Genomic DNA, 20038 nt, shown 5'->3' on the forward strand with positions numbered 1-20038 from the left:
ATTCTACTTCAGTGTTTACATGCCACAGATGTTTTAACACGTGGAATGTTTATTGTGTTTTCCAGATTTGCTTTCTAACCGGGTTTTTTTGTTGTTGATGTTTTTAGGGGATGATTTTATTTTATTTTTTGCTAATTGTGTGGCTTCAAATGCAGATCTTTTATCATATTTTCGTATCTGATTTCCATTTGTAATCTTCTGTTTTGATAATCTTGTCTTGTTTTAAGAGATTCCCTTCCTCAAATATACAAACAAACAAACAAACAAAGTGTGAAATATCATCCAATGATTGCTTCTGACATCTTGTAGAGACATGCTTTCTCTCCAGAATTTTCTTGACCTATAAGACTGCACCCTGTTATTACCTCATTCCTGTTTTTATTACAGTGGTACCTCTGGTTGCGAACGGGATCCGTTCCAGAGCCCCGTTCACAACATGAGCAAAACACAACCCGCATTTGCGCGTGCATGAGTTGCGATTCACTGCTTCTGTGCATGCGCATGACATCATTTTAAGCGTCTGTGCATGCGTGAGCAGCAAAACCCAGAAGTAACCCTTTCCGGTACTTCCGGGTCGCTGCGGGACACAACCTGAAAAGATTTAACCTGAAGCAAACATAACAAGAGGTATGACTGTATACTGTTTTGTGGTGTTTAAAGGTAAAGGGACCCCTGACCATTAGGTCTAGTCGTGGCCGACTCTGCGGTTGCGGTGCTCATCTTGCTTTATTGGCTGAGGGAGCCGGTGTACAGCTTCCGGGTCATGTGGCCAGCATGACTAAGCTGCTTCTGGCGAACCAGAGCAGCACACAGAAACGCTGTTTACCTTCCTGCCAGCGCGGTACCTATTTATCTACTTGCACTTTGACGTGCTTTCAAACTGCTGGGTTGGCAGGAGCAGGGACCAAGCAACGGGAGCTCACCCCATCGCGGGGATTCGAACTGCCAACCTTCTGATCGGCAAGTCCTAGGTTCTGTGGTTTAACCCACAGCGCCACCCACGCTGTGGTGTTTAGGGTTCATTTATTTGTATATACTTAGAGATTGTGTGTGTGTGTGTGTGTGTGTGTGTTTGTGTGTGTGTGGTTTAGAAATGTTTTTGCATAAAATAATAAAGAAAAAGAATGTTGAAATTCTCAGCGAGCTGAAGAAATCAGTATCTTCTGTTGTACAATGGTTTCCCTTTGTATTTCAGGTAGGCAGCTCATGAAAAATGCACTGAATGTAATACACTGTGGAAGGCCTCACTATGGCATGCATCACCTCGATGATATTATCGAAGGCCTTGGCCTTTCGAGCTCTCTGGCCTCTTCGGCTGTCTTCTTCCAGAAGCTTCAGCAAATGGCAGCTGGCCCTGGCTGCTCAGAACTTTTCAGGCTACGAATCCATACAACCACAATATAAGCCAGAGGTGCCAGAATACTTCAACTTTGCAAAAGATGTGGTAGATAACTGGGCTGAGGCGGAAAAGGTAACATTTTTTGTCACTTTTCATGTCAAGTCTTTCAAATGTGGCGCATCAACACAGCAGTCTGGTTTGCACATAACACTAAGCCATGGTTTATATACCTTAGCAGTTTGGCCATGGTTTGTTAAACACAAATTAACCATTGCTTGTTAGCCATGGTTTGTTGTTGGTTCATAAACCTTGTTTACTGTGGCTTGGCATTACACAGTACCCTAGCCAGTGTGTGGTGGGTGTTTTAAATTCCATCCTATACATAGCTGTCAACTTTTTCCTTTTCTTGCGAGGAATCCTATTCAGAATAAGGGAATTTCCCTTTAAAAAGGGGAAACGTTGACAGCTATGATCCTATATTTCAATAGATCCTTTGCTCCAGTGTTGTTTGACTTCAACTGCCAGCATGCCCAATGTTCAGGGATGATGGGAATTGTAGTCCAACATCATATGGAGGGCCACAAGCTAGCCACTTACATTTTAGTAACCCAAAACTGCACCATACGCCCTCAAAGAGGTATCAGCAGGCCTGAGGGATACAAAGTTTGTAGAGGTACAAAATATTTTTTTTTTGGGGGGGGACTCCTAAGGGGGGACCAAACAGACCAATGAGGACTGAGCATTCTCTGTGGGTTCAGAATGCAAATTGAGTGGACCTAGAAAACCAGTGGGGAGGGCAATGGAACGGAGTATACTGGAAAAGGGTATAGCTGGCTGGTGCCTTTTAACAGGAGCATTACAATATTCTGGTGCTGGTCCCACTAGTAGAGACATCTACAAAGACAAAGCAAAGCAGGAAATGTCAAATTAACAAATTAATGACTTTAACTAGGGACAGGGCAGAAATTCAGCTCAATTCACATTCAAATACATCCTAAACTGCACTTTTCAAAACAACATATGGGACAAAACACTTTGAAATTCAAACTTTTGTGAGTTTTTCAGTGCCATTCTCTAGCCCAAGTAATGTTTAGAAAAATCAAAATACTAGGGTAAAGTGTGAATATGAATGCTTATATTAGTGGGCACAACAAACAAAAATGTATTGTATTAGGGAAGATTGCTTTATAAAATTGTACATATTGGGCAAAATTGCATCCAAAAACGTGGCTAGTGAGAGAAATTTTGCTGAGGAATTTTCACGATAACTGATTTTTCTCAAAAAAAAGTAAAAACTAAAATGCAAACTGATGTGTAGATAACTAAATCTAAAACTGAAACATGAGAAACCAAAATTGACAGGCCTATAGCTATAACCAGTACTTCATAATTGGCCATAAGAAGCTTTCTGCCAACTGAGTGTGGTTGTTTACAGCCAGCTGACTCTGTCATTCCAACAGGAAGGAAATCGACCGACAAGCCCAGCTCTCTGGTGGGTTAATGACCAAGGAGACCAAGTGAAGTGGAGCTTTGTGGAGCTGTCCCACGTTTCCAAAAAAGCAGCTAGAGTGCTCTCTGAGCAGTGTGGCCTGCAGAGGGGAGACAGAGTCATTGTGATCCTGCCACGGATTCCTGAATGGTGGCTCTTGAATGTGGCTTGCATGCGAACAGGTTAGCAGCATGGTGCTGGTTGGTGGAGGAAGCAGGATGGGCCCTCTCCATATGGGATCAGGATCAATCCATTCCTATTTTTCTAGTTCAGGGGCTGACCTCTGCCTAAACACTGGAGCCATCCTTTCATGGATAATGTTCTTTATTTATACAGATGTTTTCCCCACCCTCTGCTTCTCTTCTAGCACCCGCCTGCACTATACATTTAAAGCAGTATCAGACCACTTTAATCGGTCATGGCTTCCCCCAAAGAATTCTGGGCACTGTCGTTTGTCAAAGGTGCTGAGATTGTTAGGAGGCCCCTACTGTTAGAATTCCTGCTCCATGACTGCAGTCATGGGATTTTTGTCTATCACATGATGTGGTATGTTTTGATTTCACAAAGTGGGAAATGACGGAGACAGGATATTTGTTACTGTGTTCCGTGAAGTGGGACTATTGTCCTTTGTTCATTCTCTTTGCTGTCTGATGCTAGAGAGAGAGGGAGCCATGTTGCAGTGGTCCATATGTGTTTATATGTAAATAAGGTAGATTAGTCAAAATGCTGAGTTGCTGAGGTCTGTTACGCAAGCTGCGAAGACTCTGCGGATCCCTAAGTGTGCCAATGTTTGTTGGCATCAGTCACTGTGATGTTCGGGCAGAAAGCTTTTGAAGCTCCTGAATGATTGACCGGGAGGGAGGGAACATGCCAGTCAGGCATGTGTCTCTACCAGGGTCCTACTCAAGTGTAGGACGAGCTCCCCTCACAGAGCTGCAATTCCCAGAGTTCCCTAGGAAGAGGGATTGCCTGTTAAAACACTTTGAGAATTGTAACTCTGAAGGGAACAATTCCCAGCAGCCTGAGAATTCGCAGGATTCTTTGGGGGGGGGGGGAGCCATGACTGTAAAAGTGGGATGATACTGCTTTAAATGGATAATGCAGATGGAGTCCTAGTTTCTGTCCTGTTCCCATATATGTCTGCACACACCCTTAATAGAGCTTCAGTTTGCACCTCACACAGCTGTGTTTTGCAACTGGGTGCCAAATATTAACCATAGCGCAGGGGTCAGGGATTGGATCCAGTCAGTGAGTTGGATCCTTAACTCCCGCTCCCCCCCCCCATGCAGTTTGAAATCTGAAGCCTTCAGTGCTCCCATTGCAATAAAGGAAGCTGACTTGGACTGTTGGGTTTCAAGCAAAGGACTTTTCTAGCCTTTGGTGTGTGAGATGCCAGGGATTGAACCAGAGACCATTTACATGCACGGCAGATGTTCTAACCCAGGGGTCAGCAACCTTTTTCAGCCGTGGGCCAGTCCACTGTCCCCCAGACCATGTGGTGGGCCGGACTATATTTTGAAAAATAAAAAATGAACGAATTCTTATGCCCCACAAATAACCCAGAGATGCATTTTAAATAAAAGCACACATTCTACCCATGTAAAAACACCAGGCAGGCCCCACAAATAACCCAGAGATGCATTTTAAATAAAAGCACACATTCTACCCATGTAAAAACACCAGGCAGGCCCCACAAATAACCCAGAGATGCATTTTAAATAAAAGGACACATTCTACTCATGAAAAAACACGCTGATTCCCGGACCATCCGCAGGCCGGATTGAGAACGCGATTGGGCCGCATCCAGCCCACAGGCCTTAGGTTGCCTCCCCCTGCTCTAACCACTTCTTCATCACTCTTAAGTTGGAAACATGTGACATCATTTTTAATCTTCATCATCTGATCCCTCATTAGGAACCGTTCTTATTCCTGGGACAACACAACTGACGGCGAAAGACATTCTCCACCGAGTCCAGACTTCAAAGGCCAGATGTATCATTACTGACCAGGTTCTGGCCCCAGCAGTAGACACCATAGCTTCCAAATGCCCATCTCTAGAATTCAAGCTCATTGTGTCAAGGAACCACAGGGAGGACTGGCTAAACTTCAGCGACTTATTGAAGTAAGTATACAGACTTGTCTCTATACATAATCTCTCTGCGGGACACATTTGGCAAGAGTCATGTGCTTGAAGGCTGTAGTTCTTTTGATCACATGGGCTTCAATTTATTCTGTGTCTTACAGACTTGCACCTGCCGAGCATGACTGTGCAGTCACAAAGAGCTGTGACCCAATGGCTATCTATTTCACCAGCGGGACAACAGGGACTCCCAAAATGACTGAACATTCTCATGCAAGTCATGGCATTGGCCTTGGTGTAAATGGAAGGTATGAAAGGGTTTGTGTGTGCGTACTTTTTGCAGTTTCTTGCCAACTGATCCACACTCGGTTTCATGACAGCACCCAGATAAGGAATTATTCTGGTCATTTACTGATCGCCAAAGAATTGATGCTTTTGAATTATGGTGCTGGAGGAGACTCTTGAGAGTCCCATGGACTGCAAGAAGATCAAACCTATCCATTCTGAAGGAAATCAGCACTGAGTGCTCACTGGAAGGACAGATTGTGAAGCTGAGGCTCCAATACTTTGGCCACCTGATGAGAAGAGAAGACTCCCTGGAAAAGACCCTGATGTTGGGAAAGATTGAGGGCACAAGGAGAAGGGGACGACAGAGGACGAGATGGTTGGATAGTGTTCTCGAAGCTACCAGCATGAGTTTGACCAAACTGCGGGAAGCAGTGGAAGACAGGAGTACCTGGCGTGCTCTGGTCCATAGGGTCACGAAGAGTCGGACATGACTAAATGACTAAACAACAACAACAACAAAACTTTTTGCAGTTTCTTGCCAACTGATCCACACTGGGTTTCATGAGAGCACCCAGATAAGGAATTATTCTGGTCATTTTTGCAGGAGGATACAAGCACATACCTTTTGTAAACCGCTTTGAGTTGTTTGTAAAAAATAATATAAAGGAGTATGTATATGTTATGATAGGCATAGGCAAACTTGGCCCTCCAGATGTTTTGGGACTACAACTCCCATCATCCCTGACCACTGGTCCTGTTAGCTAGGGATGATGGGAGTTGTAGTCCCAAAACATCTGGAGGGCCAAGTTTGCCTATGACTGTGTTATGACATACATACATACATACATACATACATACATACATACATACATACTGGCCTTCAGGTTTGTGCCTTCAAAATGGACTCGAGGGTTCTGATGGCCTACCACAACAAAACCACTTTAAACATGGACTTTGGTAAGTGACAGGAAACACATTGAAAGTGTGGGATAAATGAATGATTAACGGGGAAGACATGGAAACACCCCACAAGCAAATCAGGATGAATGCTCACAGTCATGTAACCACCCCGTAATCAAATCAGAACAAATGCTCCATGAAGACCACATCTAGTCTAACCACTTTGTGAAAGTAAATCAAGATGAATGCCAAATGAACAAGTTGTCTTAAGATAGTTCAAGAACAGATCTTCACAATGCTGTGGCTTGCAGTTACAGGCTGCGTAGGTATGACAGCAATCTGCCTCCTTTGCTGGGGTCAACTAACTGATCCCACTAGTTATGAAGCCCACATAATGATTTCAGCTAGCACAACGGGGCTTCTCCCTTCTCCCCTGCCCTTCTGCACAGGATTTTTTGTGGGGGGAGGAGAACCCCACAACAACACGGGGGAAGAGGGAGGAGAAGGCAAACAACCAGAAATGCTTGCACTGATGGAACATTTCTAGCAGTGTGATGCTGAATTCCTAACATTTTGCACTTCTTCTTCCTGTTACATAGGTATTGGCTGGATTTGACCCCCTCGGACATCATTTGGAATACGTCTGACACAGGCTGGGCAAAATCGGCTTGGAGCAGTGTTTTCGCACCCTGGATCCAAGGGGCATGTGTGTTCGTTCACAGCATGCCACGCTTCGAGCCAACCCCTGTACTTGAAGTAAGGGACAAGTATTATACTAGTTACTCAAGGACTGGACTTTCCTTTCAACCTTGTTTGGATTCATACAACCGAACTGGTTGTGTGGGATGTTGGCTGAGTAGACGCATCGAATTTATCTCACAGTGAAGCCGTCCTGTGATGGCTGCAGCATTCACCTCTCTCTCAGCCCAGCTCACTTCTGCAAGTTCATCTTCTTAATCTGCTTTCAACAGTGTTAACCAACAGCTACCTAAATTCAGACCTCATGCCAGACCACATTGTGCACAAACGATCCCTTTATTATTTTCTTAGACTTTATAAATCCACCTTTATTACGGTTCAGAGACCCAACAAATCGTTACAAAGCAATACACAATTCATACAGCCTACCTCCAGGTTAAACAAGCATTTCGTTCAGAATATAGGGATCATTGGTTCTTGCAACTTAGACTTTATAAGTCACTTGTTACCTAAAAACTTACCTTGAAAAGCATTAATATACTTCTAGCTGCTGAGATTAAGTGACATTTGTTTATTTGTTTATTTTTTTATTACAGTCAAAGACCAGCTCACATAACACAATAAAAACAACATTCATGAAGATAAAGTATACAGTCGGAGCAGATTGCAGCAATAGCTCATGAGTTAAAATTGAGATATATACATACACCCGTTCAACTGAGATTTGGGCTATAATAAAAAATTTACCCTGAGGCGCCCCAAAAGGCAACTTCAGCATTTCCCTAGTATGCTATGATTAAGTGACGAATTTCTTGTCCCTTGCATGTGTGTTATTGTCCCGGAATATATTTAACGGAGCTGGAGTTCTGGAGTTGCTTCTATGACCTGTTTGGTTATTTTGGAGATTTCCTGCAGCACTGTTATCCAAAAGTATTGAACTCTGGGGCATTCCCACCACATGTGGAGGTACGAGCCTATGGACCTGCAGCCTCGCCAACATTTAGATGAGGTTCCTGGCACCCATTTTCTTATTTTATTTTATTTTATTTTATTTTATTTTATTTTATTTTATTTTATTTTATTTTATTTTATTTTATTATTTTATTTTATTTTATTTTAACACGCCAGCTTTTTACTCATGAGAGGCTGGTAAAAGTAGAAAGGGGTCCCCCATTCATCCTCAACCTGCCCATCTTATGAGTAAAAAGGCGGGCAAAGAAAGCTTTTACAAGCTAATAGCTGTTTTTGGAGGCTAAATTACAAGGATGAAGAGAGGAGGGTTTCCCCTCTCCAACCCCCAGAGAGCTAATTTATAGCAACTGCCTTCAGGGGAAAGAACATCTCCTGTTCCTGTTTTTGAACATGTGATTCTTGATGCATCTGTTGTGTTTATAAATGTTAAGCTACTTTGAGGACTAGTTGAAAAGCAGGATACATATCCAATAAGTACTTAAATCAATCAGCTGGAGAACGGATTAGCAAATATGTCTGTATGCCACATCTTTTTTAAAAACTGCCTACTGATAGCTGCAAAAAGCTATATATTATGATCTGTACACAGTATTAAACTAGATTTTGATCCATTGTTTTTTATAATCATCTAGGCTTTATCCAGGTTTCCTATAACAACATTCTGTTCTGCTCCAACTGCTTATGGGATGCTAATCCATCACAGTTTAAGCAGGTAAAGAAGTACTGTACAACTTTTAGAAGACATCTGAAGGCAGCACTTTATGTTTATATAGATGTTGTTGTTATTTACTACTTGTAATGTTAATGTGCTTTAATATTGGCACCACTTATCATTGCATTTGCTGAGACAAAATCCCAGCCTAAGCAGGAAAACACTTATTGTCTTCCCTGGTGTGGAGCAGCCAGTGAAAGCCAGTGTGGTGTAGTTGTTAGAGCAGCCTTTCTCAACCCAGCATCCCTAGATGTTGTTGGACTACAACTCCCATCATCCCTGACCACTGTTCCTGCTAGCTAGGGATGATGGGAGTTGTAATCCAACAACATCTGGGGACCCAAGGCTGAGAAAGGCTGGGTTGGAGTAGGACCGGCGAGACCAAATCTTCACTCAGTCATGCAGCTCACCGGGCCAGTCACTGCTTCTCAGGCTAGCCTACCTCACAGGGTTGTTTGGGGAGGGGTTAAATGAGGAGGAGAACAATGTACGCCCCTTTTGAGCTCCTTGGGGAAGACTGTGGGATATAAAAGCAATCGATCAATGGCAAGTCTAGGATGAATGACTGGCAGGAATCTATAGCTGCTCAGACTGCTGTTAACAAGCAGCTCTACACACATATGCAGACTTCCAGTTCTAGCTCTGGAGGTAGGAGCAAAGATAAAGTGGGAGATCTTATACTATGAGTTGGAAAATTGGAACAGGAAACCTTATTGCTTCTAAATCTCCATGGACCAAATCTGGCAGGTGGCAGAGATGAACACATCACACAACCTAGAAAGCTTCCCCCATAAACCATTTATATTTTCATAGCTTAGCTGTGTAAATAAATGTTTTCTGAATCTCCAACCATTTAGCTTTATTAGAAGAAACACTTCTGTCTATCCATGTTCTCCAAACCATGGTTAATTGTATAACCTCTTGATTATGAACCCTTTTGAAATCTAAATGTTTCTCTCTCTCCCCTTCCCCCATTTATCCAAAGTTATAAATTCCACAGCCTGAAGCATTGCGTGAGCGCAGGGGAGCCCATGAACCCAGAAATCATGGAGCAATGGAAAACAAAAACAGGACTGGATATCTATGAAGGCTACGGGCAGACAGAGACGGTAACGCTAGGCAGTTTTTAAAGTGCAGGGTGTTCTTTCTGCTTTCAGAAGGTTCATGAAGCTGCAATGGATGTCCATATTCTGCTACATAAAAAGCAAAAATAAGTTACTTGCATGCCCCCCGCAAGTGGTGCAAAATTTCAGGGGGCTTCAGGCACTTCACCCTGGGTTTGTGTTTCCTTTTGGGAATCTATTTGTTTGTTTATATATTAAATTTATATACCACTCTTCATCATAAGATCTCAGGGCAGTTCACAGAATGAGGCACAGCGGAGACTGCGGTGTCTTTATCATAAATGGTTTATTTACACATATATATAACCTGAGCCTACGATGGAGGGCTTCACAACATTAATAATCCACGAGGGTCTTGCTTCTCCCATAGCTGCAGTTCTGGACCCAGACAGACATCAGCCATGACTCTGATGCTCTCTCCCGCTCTTCTAACTTTACCAAGCTGAAACATCTACTTTCCAGGTCACATTCTAGCCAACTCCAAACCCTGGTTTTTCGTTCTTCTCATTAACTCTGAGCAGAGGGAGGGGCCCCATCCACTTGCTGTCTGGCTCATTGCCTTCCTGGTCAGGAAAGTAATCTGGCTTATATTTGAACACTTGCCTTGATTAAATTCTAACACCTACCGGACCCAGGAATTTAGGGTGTCTATAACCCATAAACTCACAACAAAATAAGATATAAAGGCTTAATGTACCTGTTAACAGGGCTGCAACATTTAAACATTGATCTAATTAATGAGACCAACCAATTAATTGTCTTGACAGCATGCAACCAGATTAGTTACATGAACCTAAGATGCTTCCTTATGAAGAGTCAGAGCACTGTGGCCGATATAGCTCAGTACTGTCTGCACTGACTGGAAGCAGTCCTCCAGGATTTCAGGCAAGGGTCTCTCCCAGCCCTAACTGAGGATGTCAGGAACTGAACCTGAGAACTACTTGCTGAGTAGACACCGTACTGGAATGCCATACGACTTCTCCAGTGCTTTTAGAATGCCACTTTTTCTACCTTTTCGCTGACATGTCACCTAGCGTTTCTGTGCCCATAGGAGCCACCTCCTAGGGGCCAAGGCCCCTTCAGCCCCCCAATAAAATATTTGAGGCCACCCCCCCACAAAGTTGATGGACATTGCCATTCAAATGGCATGCGTGTGCTTGTGATCAGGGCCTACCTAGGCCTCCCCAATATTTTATTCAAGTTGGTACCCTTCTCTGTGCCTCTGCCCCCCACCCACCAAAATCTCATCAGCCACGCTTTGCTTTTCACTACTTGAAACAGGTGCTGGTTTGTGGAACTTTCAAGGGGATGAAAATTAAGCCGGGCTCTATGGGGAAGCCTTCCCCGGCCTATGACACTCAGGTACAGTATGCTGTGCTGGTTTTAGGAGTTTTTATTTGGGGGGGGGACCTCAAGGCTGGAGGTCACGAAGTTGGTTACCCCTAGCTTAAGCAGCTGGTCTTTAACTGGTGGGTTTGGGATTCATGCGCAAGGCACAAGGCAGCCTAAAGTGGACCATACTGGGGTGCCTCGTTTCAAGTTACCATTGGTTCATCTGGTTTAGCATCGTCTACATTGGCAGCAGTTCTCCAGGGTTTCAGACATCATCTTTCACCAACCCCAACTCCAAGATGCCAGGGATTGAACCTGAAACCTTCTGGATATGAAACAGGTGCTGTAGCAGTGAGATATTGCCCTTCACTGTTCCACCTGATTCCCACCCCACCCCCGAGTCCAACTTTGTAATGGATCCTATGACTTTTGACTATTTTCTCTTTGCTTTTAGATAATAGATGAAAACTGCAATATATTGCCTCCTGGGAAAGAAGGAGATATTGCTATCCGAATAAAACCGACGCGGCCATTTTGTCTTTTCACTCGATACACGGTAGGGATGCAAACTGCACGGCTAAGTAAGAACTAGAAGCCGTTAAGTTATTTACTTGGAATTTGATCTAGTTTTCGGATCTCCAGGAATCAGAGTAGCATCTTGCCCTTCCAGCTACAGATGTAAAGCTGGACAAGTGGCAGAAACTTGGAAGCTATTGCAGCGGCTGAAGTGGCTTAGTAGCCATTTGAGGGGCTCAGAATGAGAGTTGGAGAGCAAGGAAGACCAGGCGTCTTGTCTTGTAGGACCATTGACCGAGCAGAAAGAAACACAACACTGAAAGTTTGAGCAAAGGCATGCCCAGGAAAACCTTACTGGGCAAAGCAAAGGTTAAATGGTGCTCCCCCACCCCACAAATTCCATGTACAGACACTGACTAGCCAGAATTATAGGGCTGTACGTTGCACTGAGGGCTGACCAACTGAAATGAATGATCCTAAGTTAGTCAATTCTATTACTTTCAATGTGCTTACTCTGAGTAGGACTAGCATTGGATACATACCTTCCCACTGTAAGCATGAAACAGCTTGGGGTGGAAAGGAGCAGTAATTACCGCTCTTAATTTTGTGTTATGCCTTGCCCCATGGCAGCCATGGTACTTTCTTCAATATCTACCCTGTTGGTCCAGAAAGCTTGGTTACCCCTGTGTTTAACTCTGGATTTAGTGCAATGTGCAAGCATAACGTGCCTTTTCTTCTGGTGTTCTTAAAATGTTCACCGTTAACCCAAGGGCTGAATACTTACCTGCTCCCACAAATGGTATAATTCACCAGCTTTATATATGGCACTTGCCTTATCTCAGTATTATTAATTCAAGTCTTATGGCATGATAGGGTAGAAGGGTGTGGCAAATAGCATTGATACAGCAGGAGGAAATGAATAAAAATAATACAGCCGTACCTTGGAAGTCGAGCGGAATCCGTTCTGGAAGTCCGTTCGACTTCCAAAACGTTTGGAAACAAAAGTGTGGCTTCTGATTGGCTGCAGGAAGCTCCTGCTTCCAATCGGAAGCCGCAGAAGTTCTGTCGGACATTCGGCTTCCAAAAATATTTTGCAAACTGGAACACTAACATCCAGGTTTGTGGCATTCAGGAGCCAAAACATAAGAACTAAGCTGCTTGAAAACCAAGGTATGACTGTAGTGGTGATATAGATATAATAGAACCATAGAGTTGGAAGGACCCCGAGGAACCATTGAGTCCAACTCCCTGCAATGCAGGAATCTCAGCTAAAGTATCCATGGCAGATGGCCACCCAACCTTTGCTTAAGAACCCCCAAGGAAGGAGAGTCCACAACCTCCTGACGGACATACAGTATACATAAACATACACACATATACACTTATATATACACACACTCAGCTATGCCTAAATTTGCAAGCATGAGCATGCTTGTGCTTTTTATAAGTACCTATTCACCTCTCCCAGGATGATCCAGAAAAAACGAATTCAACTGTACGCGGGGACTTCTACATCACCGGGGACAGAGGAATGCAAGATGAAGATGGCTACTTCTGGTTCGTAGGAAGAGCCGACGACGTCATCAATTCTGCTGGGTAACGCACCTTCTATGTGGTGCTAAGCATTTTCTGCAGACCAAGTATCAGAAGGTCCCTTCAAAGCCTTCTCTTTTGTTTCCAAGATACCGCATTGGACCATTCGAAGTAGAAAGTGCATTGATAGAACACCCGGCAGTCGTAGAATCCGCTGTTGTTAGCAGCCCAGATTCCATCAGAGGGGAGGTAAAAAGAGTCGAGTTGTATTACAGTATGGAATGTTTTTAAAACAGAGGAAACAGTTTGCTGGCTGTTTTGAATGGGTGAAGGTCAGAATGCATGAAGCACCTTCAACAACAACAACAACAACAACAACAAAACAACAACTTTATTACTATTACTATTATATTATACTATATTAATGATAATAATAATTTTATTACTTATTACATTTAGCTGGGTTGCCCCAGCCACTCTGAGCAGCTTACAACACATATAAAAACATTATAAAACATCAAACACTAAAAACTGCCTTCTGATGTCTTCTAAAAGTCAGATAGTTGTTTATTTCCTTGACATCTTATGGAAGGGCATTCCAAAGAGCGGATGCCACTGCCAAGAAACCCCAGTTTTTAAACTGTCATATAATTGAAATTAGATTTTTTTATAGTTCATATTTGTTGTAAGCAAAAAGACGTCTCTGAAAAGTCGAAATCCTGCTGGTGTTTACATGTTCTTTTTTGAATTTGAAAGCCTATGAACTCCACAAGGAATTCATGTTCCAGAACACAATGGTCCATGCTGATTTGAACACCTTATGCTGGGATGTACAAGCAGCAATCCCCCGAGCCACTTAAATTGGCATGCTTAGCTTTAAGTTGGCACAGTAAAATGGCTTAAGAGATTTGTGGCTGTACAGTCCATCTCTTCGGCTGCCTGTTAAAAAAAAGGTGGTGCAGCCAAAGGACACAATACACACACACACACACACACACACACACACACACACACTCACACAGAGTGTACCATTCTTTGGGTTGGTCGTGGACCGTTGGAAATGATCCATTGTTATAATCTGCCCAAAGAATATTTTGCTAAGTCTTCATGATCTTTTATCAAACATATTTATGTGTTAAGGTTGTGAAAGCTTTTGTGGTTTTGGCACCCGACTACGTTTCCCGCGACCCAGAAGCACTGATTAAGGAGCTACAGGATCACGTCAAAAAAGTCACTGCTCCTTACAAGTATCCTAGAAAGGTAAGCCATGATCTAGCTTCCTTTAGATCCCTGCACTGGCTTCCGAACTCTGCCCAGTTACTGCACAGGCTTCATGTCCTTGCCTTCAATACTCTCCATGGCTATGTCCCTGCACCTGCCAGCTTTTATATCCTTCCTTTGGGTTCATTCAGCTCTACCACCCTGAGCTTTGTGGATGTGTCCTTTTCTCTAAAATAACCCCACCCTTGGTTTCTCCTTATGCCTGCAACTTCTACCCAGAATGCTTCTGTAAGTCCACCTCCCCTTTCCTTCAAATCAATCCTCAAAACTCATCTTGTCCACAGAATGGAACGAGCCCTTCATCAAATACCTTTCTATATCTAAACTGAAGTGCCTGAAACTGAAAAACACATCCATCTCTTATTTACTCCTGTCTTCATTGCCCTCCCTCTCCTCTAGTATTTCCCTTGTGCCTTAGCAGACTGTGAGTCCCTTGGGGCAAGGCTCTGTCAAACCTTTGGAAAAATGCCAGTCAATCTCTGAAGCTGTGTACACAGCATACATTTAAAGCATGCAGGTTCCTTCAATGAATCCTAGGTACCACAGTTCACCCCTTACAAAGCTACCAGCACCCTTAACAAACTACAGTTCCCTGGACTCAGGTGCAGTGGTAAAGGTAAAGGTAAAGGTACCCCTGCCCGTACGGGCCAGTCGTGTCCGACTCTAGGGTTGTGCGCCCATCTCACTTAAGAGGCCGGGGGACAGCGCTGTCCAGAGACACTTCCGGGTCAGGTGGCCAGCATGATGAAGCTGCTCTGGCGAGCCAGCACCAGCGCAGCACACAGAAACGCCGTTTACCTTCCCGCTATAAAGCGGTACCTATTTATCTACTTGCACTTAAGTGTGCTTTCGAACTGCTAGGTGGGCAGGAGCTGGGACCGAACAACGGGAGCTCACCCCACCGCGGGGATTCGAACCGCCGACCATACGATCGGCAAGTCCTAGGCGCTGAGGTTTTACCCACAGCGCCACCCGTGTCCAGGTGCAGTGGTAGTTTGCTTTAAATATTTGGTGTGTGTGCAGCCTGAGAGAAGAATGAGAAGATACTTTGCAGGGAGCTATCCTGCACACCTGAACTCAACAGCATTGCCCTCATATCAGCTGGTGAACTGCTTTAATGTTTGTGCAGTTTTTAATTGTGTTATAATGTCCTGTTTTAATTGTATCATAATTGCTGTAAGACACTAGGGCATTTTTCAAGGAAACTGTGGTATACAATTTTTTATATATAAATAAACGTGAAGGAGCCTGATCCTGGTTGGCACAATGCTTCAGAAAACCAGATGGTTGTTGGGTGATTCAGAAACTGTGCGAGGGGGCTTTGCAGCCACTGCCCAGCAGCTAAGCCCCTACCTTACCTGCCCCACATCTGGCATCAGGTGTAGGGCGGTGTCAAGGCAGGAGTCGGGGCAGGTCAGCAATAACTCACAAAGTTAACTCTCCATTCAAAGAAGCAAACAGCACTGGCCTCGTGATCATGGCAACCCTTCCCGCCAGGTCTTGGCCCAATGAAGCAGTTGCAAGAACTGAAGGTCCCCACCTTCCCACTGCTCTCTTAAGACTCCTCCCCAGCACCCTGAGGCTCCTTCACCTTACCACCCTTTGTTGTGCCCGCTTCATTCCTCTTCGTGTTCTGGGAGACCAAGGGGGAGGGGAGCTGGTTACAGCTGAAAAGTGAGACTCCCTGGCTTCTTCGGCAGCCTGCCTCATTGCTGCCTCTTGGTCCCTCTCCTTTCCTGCCTCTGAGTCTGCACTGCTCTCTGCCACAGCCTCTTCCTTCTCACTAAACCTGTTGCCTCTTCAGCTGCCAACACCTCCTCCTCCCAGTCTGCTCCCTCTGACCCCTCATCCTCGACCTACCACCAATCCCCTGGCTCTGAGTCGTCCTCTCTTGGGGGGTTCCCCAGCTGGTGCCTCTCACCATTCCTCAGCATCCAGCCAGTCCACAACAGGTGGTGTAGCTCACAGGCTGGAAGATCCTCCATCCCTGAAATAGGGGTAAGTAGAGCCCTACTGTTTGCTTTCCACAAACAGACTCCATATAAAAAAAAACCTCTGTATGTTTTGCCCCCTCTTTGGCTCACTGTAATTCCTTCTCTTGCCCAACAGGTGGAGTTTGTGCCACATCTGCCAAAGACAATCAGTGGGAAAATCAGAAGAAACGAATTGCGCAAGGCAGAGTGGGGGAAAGCTTAGATTTAGCTGTTTACTTCTACAGCGCCTGTTCTGAGTTTTATATTGATTCCTTATGTTGCAAGATCTTGCCATGCCAGCCTCTGTATTTAAACCCCAATGCTGCAGCTCTCTCTCTCTCTCTCTCTCTCTCTCTCTCTCTCTCTCTCACACACACACACACACACAGACACACACAGCAAAAAAACCCCCAACCCTCACATACCCACTCCCTTGGAGAGTTTGAGGTATATTACAAGCAGTGCAGGATCAGACATTTGGGGAATATCAGTGGTTGAGCATCTCCCTCCACCCATTTATATAAAATCCAAAAAGCATCTTGCAAGGTTGAGCAAAGCAAAGCATAACTCTCATTCCAGATGCTGAGTCGCGTGCAGAAAAGAACACAGTGTACTCTGGAGAAAATGCCAACACAAAGTTGATTCCAAAGCTCAGAAGCTTAAAAAATCACCACGAATCTGCAGGGAGCTACAAGAACAAGCTAGACATGTAATCAAGCATGTTAGCCAGTTCCTTTCCCTGCTCCCCTGTAGAGACAGAATGGAAGGGTGTCGATCTGTTCAGATCTCCTGTTGACCCAACAGCTTCCACACCCAGGCCACCGAAAAAATCAGGGGAGTAAAAGTTGTTGCAATGGGGCCATAGTTGTCTCAAAGCAAGTGAACTGTCTGGGATTATAAATAAGGACCTTCACAGCACTGTTGACACATGCTCATTTCAACATTCCACATAGTTACTGGCAGCAAGCTTCTTGGGGCACCCCTGCTAGAAAGCCCTTCTAGAGACACAACCTGGCCGCAACCTGAATAAGTCCAGTCTCTATTGTGCATCAGGGTGATATAAACTACAAGGGATCGGGTGGTCACCATGCAAGAGTAGCTCCCACCAACGATGTACTATGCTGAATGATGCCAGCATCACTGAAGCAGGAGAAAAGGCTTTTAATTCAGCTGGACACAATCTAGCCAATATTAAATTCTTTTAAATCCCATTTAGTTCAATGGGAGAATTCAATACACACTGAACGTCAGTGGGGCCTGAAGCGTGTGATAGTGACTGATCACACCAGGAATATTTTTCGTTTCTGCAACAACCGGAGGCCCACATCTGTGCTTAAATATCCTCTCCCCCATCCGTGTGTAAGCAAGCTCCTAGGATTATAGTTAAGAACAACTGAGCAGACTTTTAAGTATTAATATTTCTGCATATGTCACTTCCCCACAGTGCTTAAAGAGCTATCAAAATCAAAAAGCTATCAACAGGCAAAATCCAAACTGTTAAAACAGAAAAATGTTTTTATTTCATATTTTATTTCACTTAATTCAGATCATAAAAAATGGTTAGCTAAAAAATTCCAGCCCGGACCAATATGGGTTATCTCCTGGGACACTGAAAGCACTATAGGCACAGTATTTCATGATATTGGCAACCATTTTCAAATCATTGCCAGTTTTCTCATGCATTCAAGAAGAAAGTCACGGAACTCTCCTGCCATGCTATGCAACAACTTCATTCCATTTAATGTGCTGAGCTTGCTTAATTTGTTGTAGAACTTCTACCTCTTTACTTTCTGATTGATGTGGGTTTATGTTAGCTCCTGTCTTTGATATAAACTTCTGACTTTTTCCACAGGCTGAGTATCAGCCTCAAGTATGGTGGCAATGCCCCAAAGTAAACAAAACATGTTTGGGCAGAAATAGAGCATCAAGATAAGAAAAGTGCTTCAGTTTTACTGTGGAATTTAAGCTGCTATAGTGGAAGGAAGTCAACCTCCAGAATTCCAGGCCACACTTCTATTGTACTTCACTAATAAAAAATCAATATGTATATAAAACTTAAAACCATGAGCACTATTTCTTTTAAAAAGCAAGTGTTCCAAAAGCCTGTGCTACCGATTCTCATGGAGCATGCATGTGTTTGCAGTTATCTAGTAACGGAGACATAATCTGTGATAAGCCTAGAATATAGAAAGAGCAGGATAACTTTAAAAGGCAAGACCAACTACTGATCCTCATTCGGTTTATCTTCAGCAATACTGTCAAAATCCTTTCAGGGACGCCCATCCTTTTACTTCTCACTTTAGAAGCTTATAGACAGCCCATTTGCAGCATTGATTTGGAAGAATATTCTGATGGGGAAACAAAGCTAATAGCCTCTTTCATTTGTGATGGTGTGAGACATTTTTCTCCATGAAGGAGGACGTCAAGGAGGTAGTCCTTGGCTAGGTTCGCATAGAGGGTCGGAGAACAAGGGTCTTCTTTTCAAAATTTCCTGATGAACTGAAACTGTGCCCAGGACATGGCAGCCCCAGAGCACTGGAGGTCGGGAGTGTGAGCTTCTCCTTTTGAAGAGTATGCTCCCATATGAAATAACCGCAGCCCTTTCTATTCCCTGCCTGCTTTCCAACTGGGCAGCTATAGAATGCTTTGCCATGATTCGGACCACCATTCGAAACATTTAGCCTTCTGGCCCTTCGACCGCATCTGCACAAAGGAGGGGTCACTCTCCCAGTCTCTGCAGCCTTTAAAGGCTGGTTTAAGTTGACTGAGGAGTTTAAGATGCCGGAAGGGACGCGGTAGGAACCGAGCCTCCTGACTAACTGGGAGGTACTAGGCGTTGTGCCTTTGTCTTCATAAACTATAAAGGGTGGTTTCTTTGCTGGAGGAACTGGTTTTGGACTGGAAGGCTTCCTTTTGTGAGCTTCAGATGACAATCTGAAAGGGGTTCCATTTGGCACATCAGTGGAAGCAGCACTTGCTTTTGCAGCGGGAAGCTTAAAAGCAGAAGTATCCGAGAACTTATTTGGGGCTATGCTAATGTTATAAATCGTAGTGCTGGGGCTTTGGTACACAACAGACTTGGGGAGTTCCAGATTCAGAGTAGCATCCACAACACTTTTAGATCCCAAGTTCATCGTGTGCAACTCATTCAGATCCATCTTCTCTTCAACAGTTAATGAACTCTTATGGTTCGGGTCATCCTCCTGCTGCAAACACCCCAAACTTTCATCATCTTGTGATGCTGGTATTAAAGCTACATCCTCCCAGTTGGCCAGCGCTGATAAACAATCTGGAGTGGTACTTATGTCTATATCTGAAATACTGACGGAGGAAAGAGTGGTTGAGACTAAAACCAGTCCTGGATTATGCACTGAAGAATTAGAAATTGGGTGCCTGTTATTTAGCCCACTCTGGATGCCCAAAGAGTTATGTGAAGGCTGAAAAAAGCCAAGAGGGGAATTGAGCCTTTCAATCAAGCAGCTTTGGACACTACTATATCCATCAGTCTTTGGGGCATTTCTCGACAGAACATGGGCGTTTCTATGCAAATGAACAGGAGTGAACTCTTGCTGTTGGTTTTCCTTGTTGTTTTTAATTCCTGTGGTAACTCCAGCATTTTTGCTCTCATCCGGACATGACATTCCTGCACCATCATTGCTTCCCAAAGGACTTCCTTCAGTAGGTTTTGGAGACAAAAATCTGGCAATGGAATTCTTCGCAGGAGGTGCCTAAAGAATCCATAAACAAATAAGATATTGTGGGAACCGCAGGAAAGAGATGTCAACAGCCAAGTGAGAAAA

General features: G+C 44.1%; 2 protein-coding genes across 4 annotated transcripts in view; one reads left to right on the forward strand and one right to left on the reverse strand.

The window, feature by feature from the left end:
- The window catches only part of LOC309329160 (acyl-coenzyme A synthetase ACSM3, mitochondrial-like), a 19847-nt gene extending 3265 nt beyond the window's left edge, over window positions 1-16582 (forward strand). For 2 of the 3 annotated variants that reach the window (XM_081839779.1, XM_081839780.1), the window contains exons 2-14: window positions 1196-1471; window positions 2800-3010; window positions 4743-4950; window positions 5073-5216; window positions 6696-6852; window positions 8400-8479; window positions 9465-9588; window positions 10885-10965; window positions 11390-11491; window positions 12920-13047; window positions 13134-13233; window positions 14125-14244; window positions 16375-16582. In XM_081839779.1, the coding sequence (XP_081695905.1) occupies window positions 1250-1471; window positions 2800-3010; window positions 4743-4950; window positions 5073-5216; window positions 6696-6852; window positions 8400-8479; window positions 9465-9588; window positions 10885-10965; window positions 11390-11491; window positions 12920-13047; window positions 13134-13233; window positions 14125-14244; window positions 16375-16461 (1764 nt within the window). In that variant the 5' untranslated portion in view covers window positions 1196-1249 and the 3' untranslated portion in view covers window positions 16462-16582. The remainder of the gene's footprint in view (window positions 1-1195; window positions 1472-2799; window positions 3011-4742; window positions 4951-5072; window positions 5217-6695; window positions 6853-8399; window positions 8480-9464; window positions 9589-10884; window positions 10966-11389; window positions 11492-12919; window positions 13048-13133; window positions 13234-14124; window positions 14245-16374) is intronic. The other variant, XM_081839781.1, reaches the window with a different exon arrangement.
- Window positions 16583-17735: 1153 nt separating this feature from the next.
- On the reverse strand, window positions 17736-19879 carry LOC309329233 (ERI1 exoribonuclease 2-like; the record flags this gene model as incomplete). The annotated part of the gene is made up of 1 exon (XM_081839954.1): window positions 17736-19879. The coding sequence occupies one exon, from the start codon at window positions 19877-19879 to the stop codon at window positions 18680-18682; it is 1200 nt and encodes a 399-aa protein (XP_081696080.1). The 3' UTR covers window positions 17736-18679.
- Between the last annotated feature and the right edge of the window lie 159 nt (window positions 19880-20038).

This window comes from Podarcis erhardii (genome assembly GCF_964252035.2).
Source record: "Podarcis erhardii genome assembly, chromosome: 14".
NCBI lineage: Eukaryota > Metazoa > Chordata > Lepidosauria > Squamata > Lacertidae > Podarcis > Podarcis erhardii.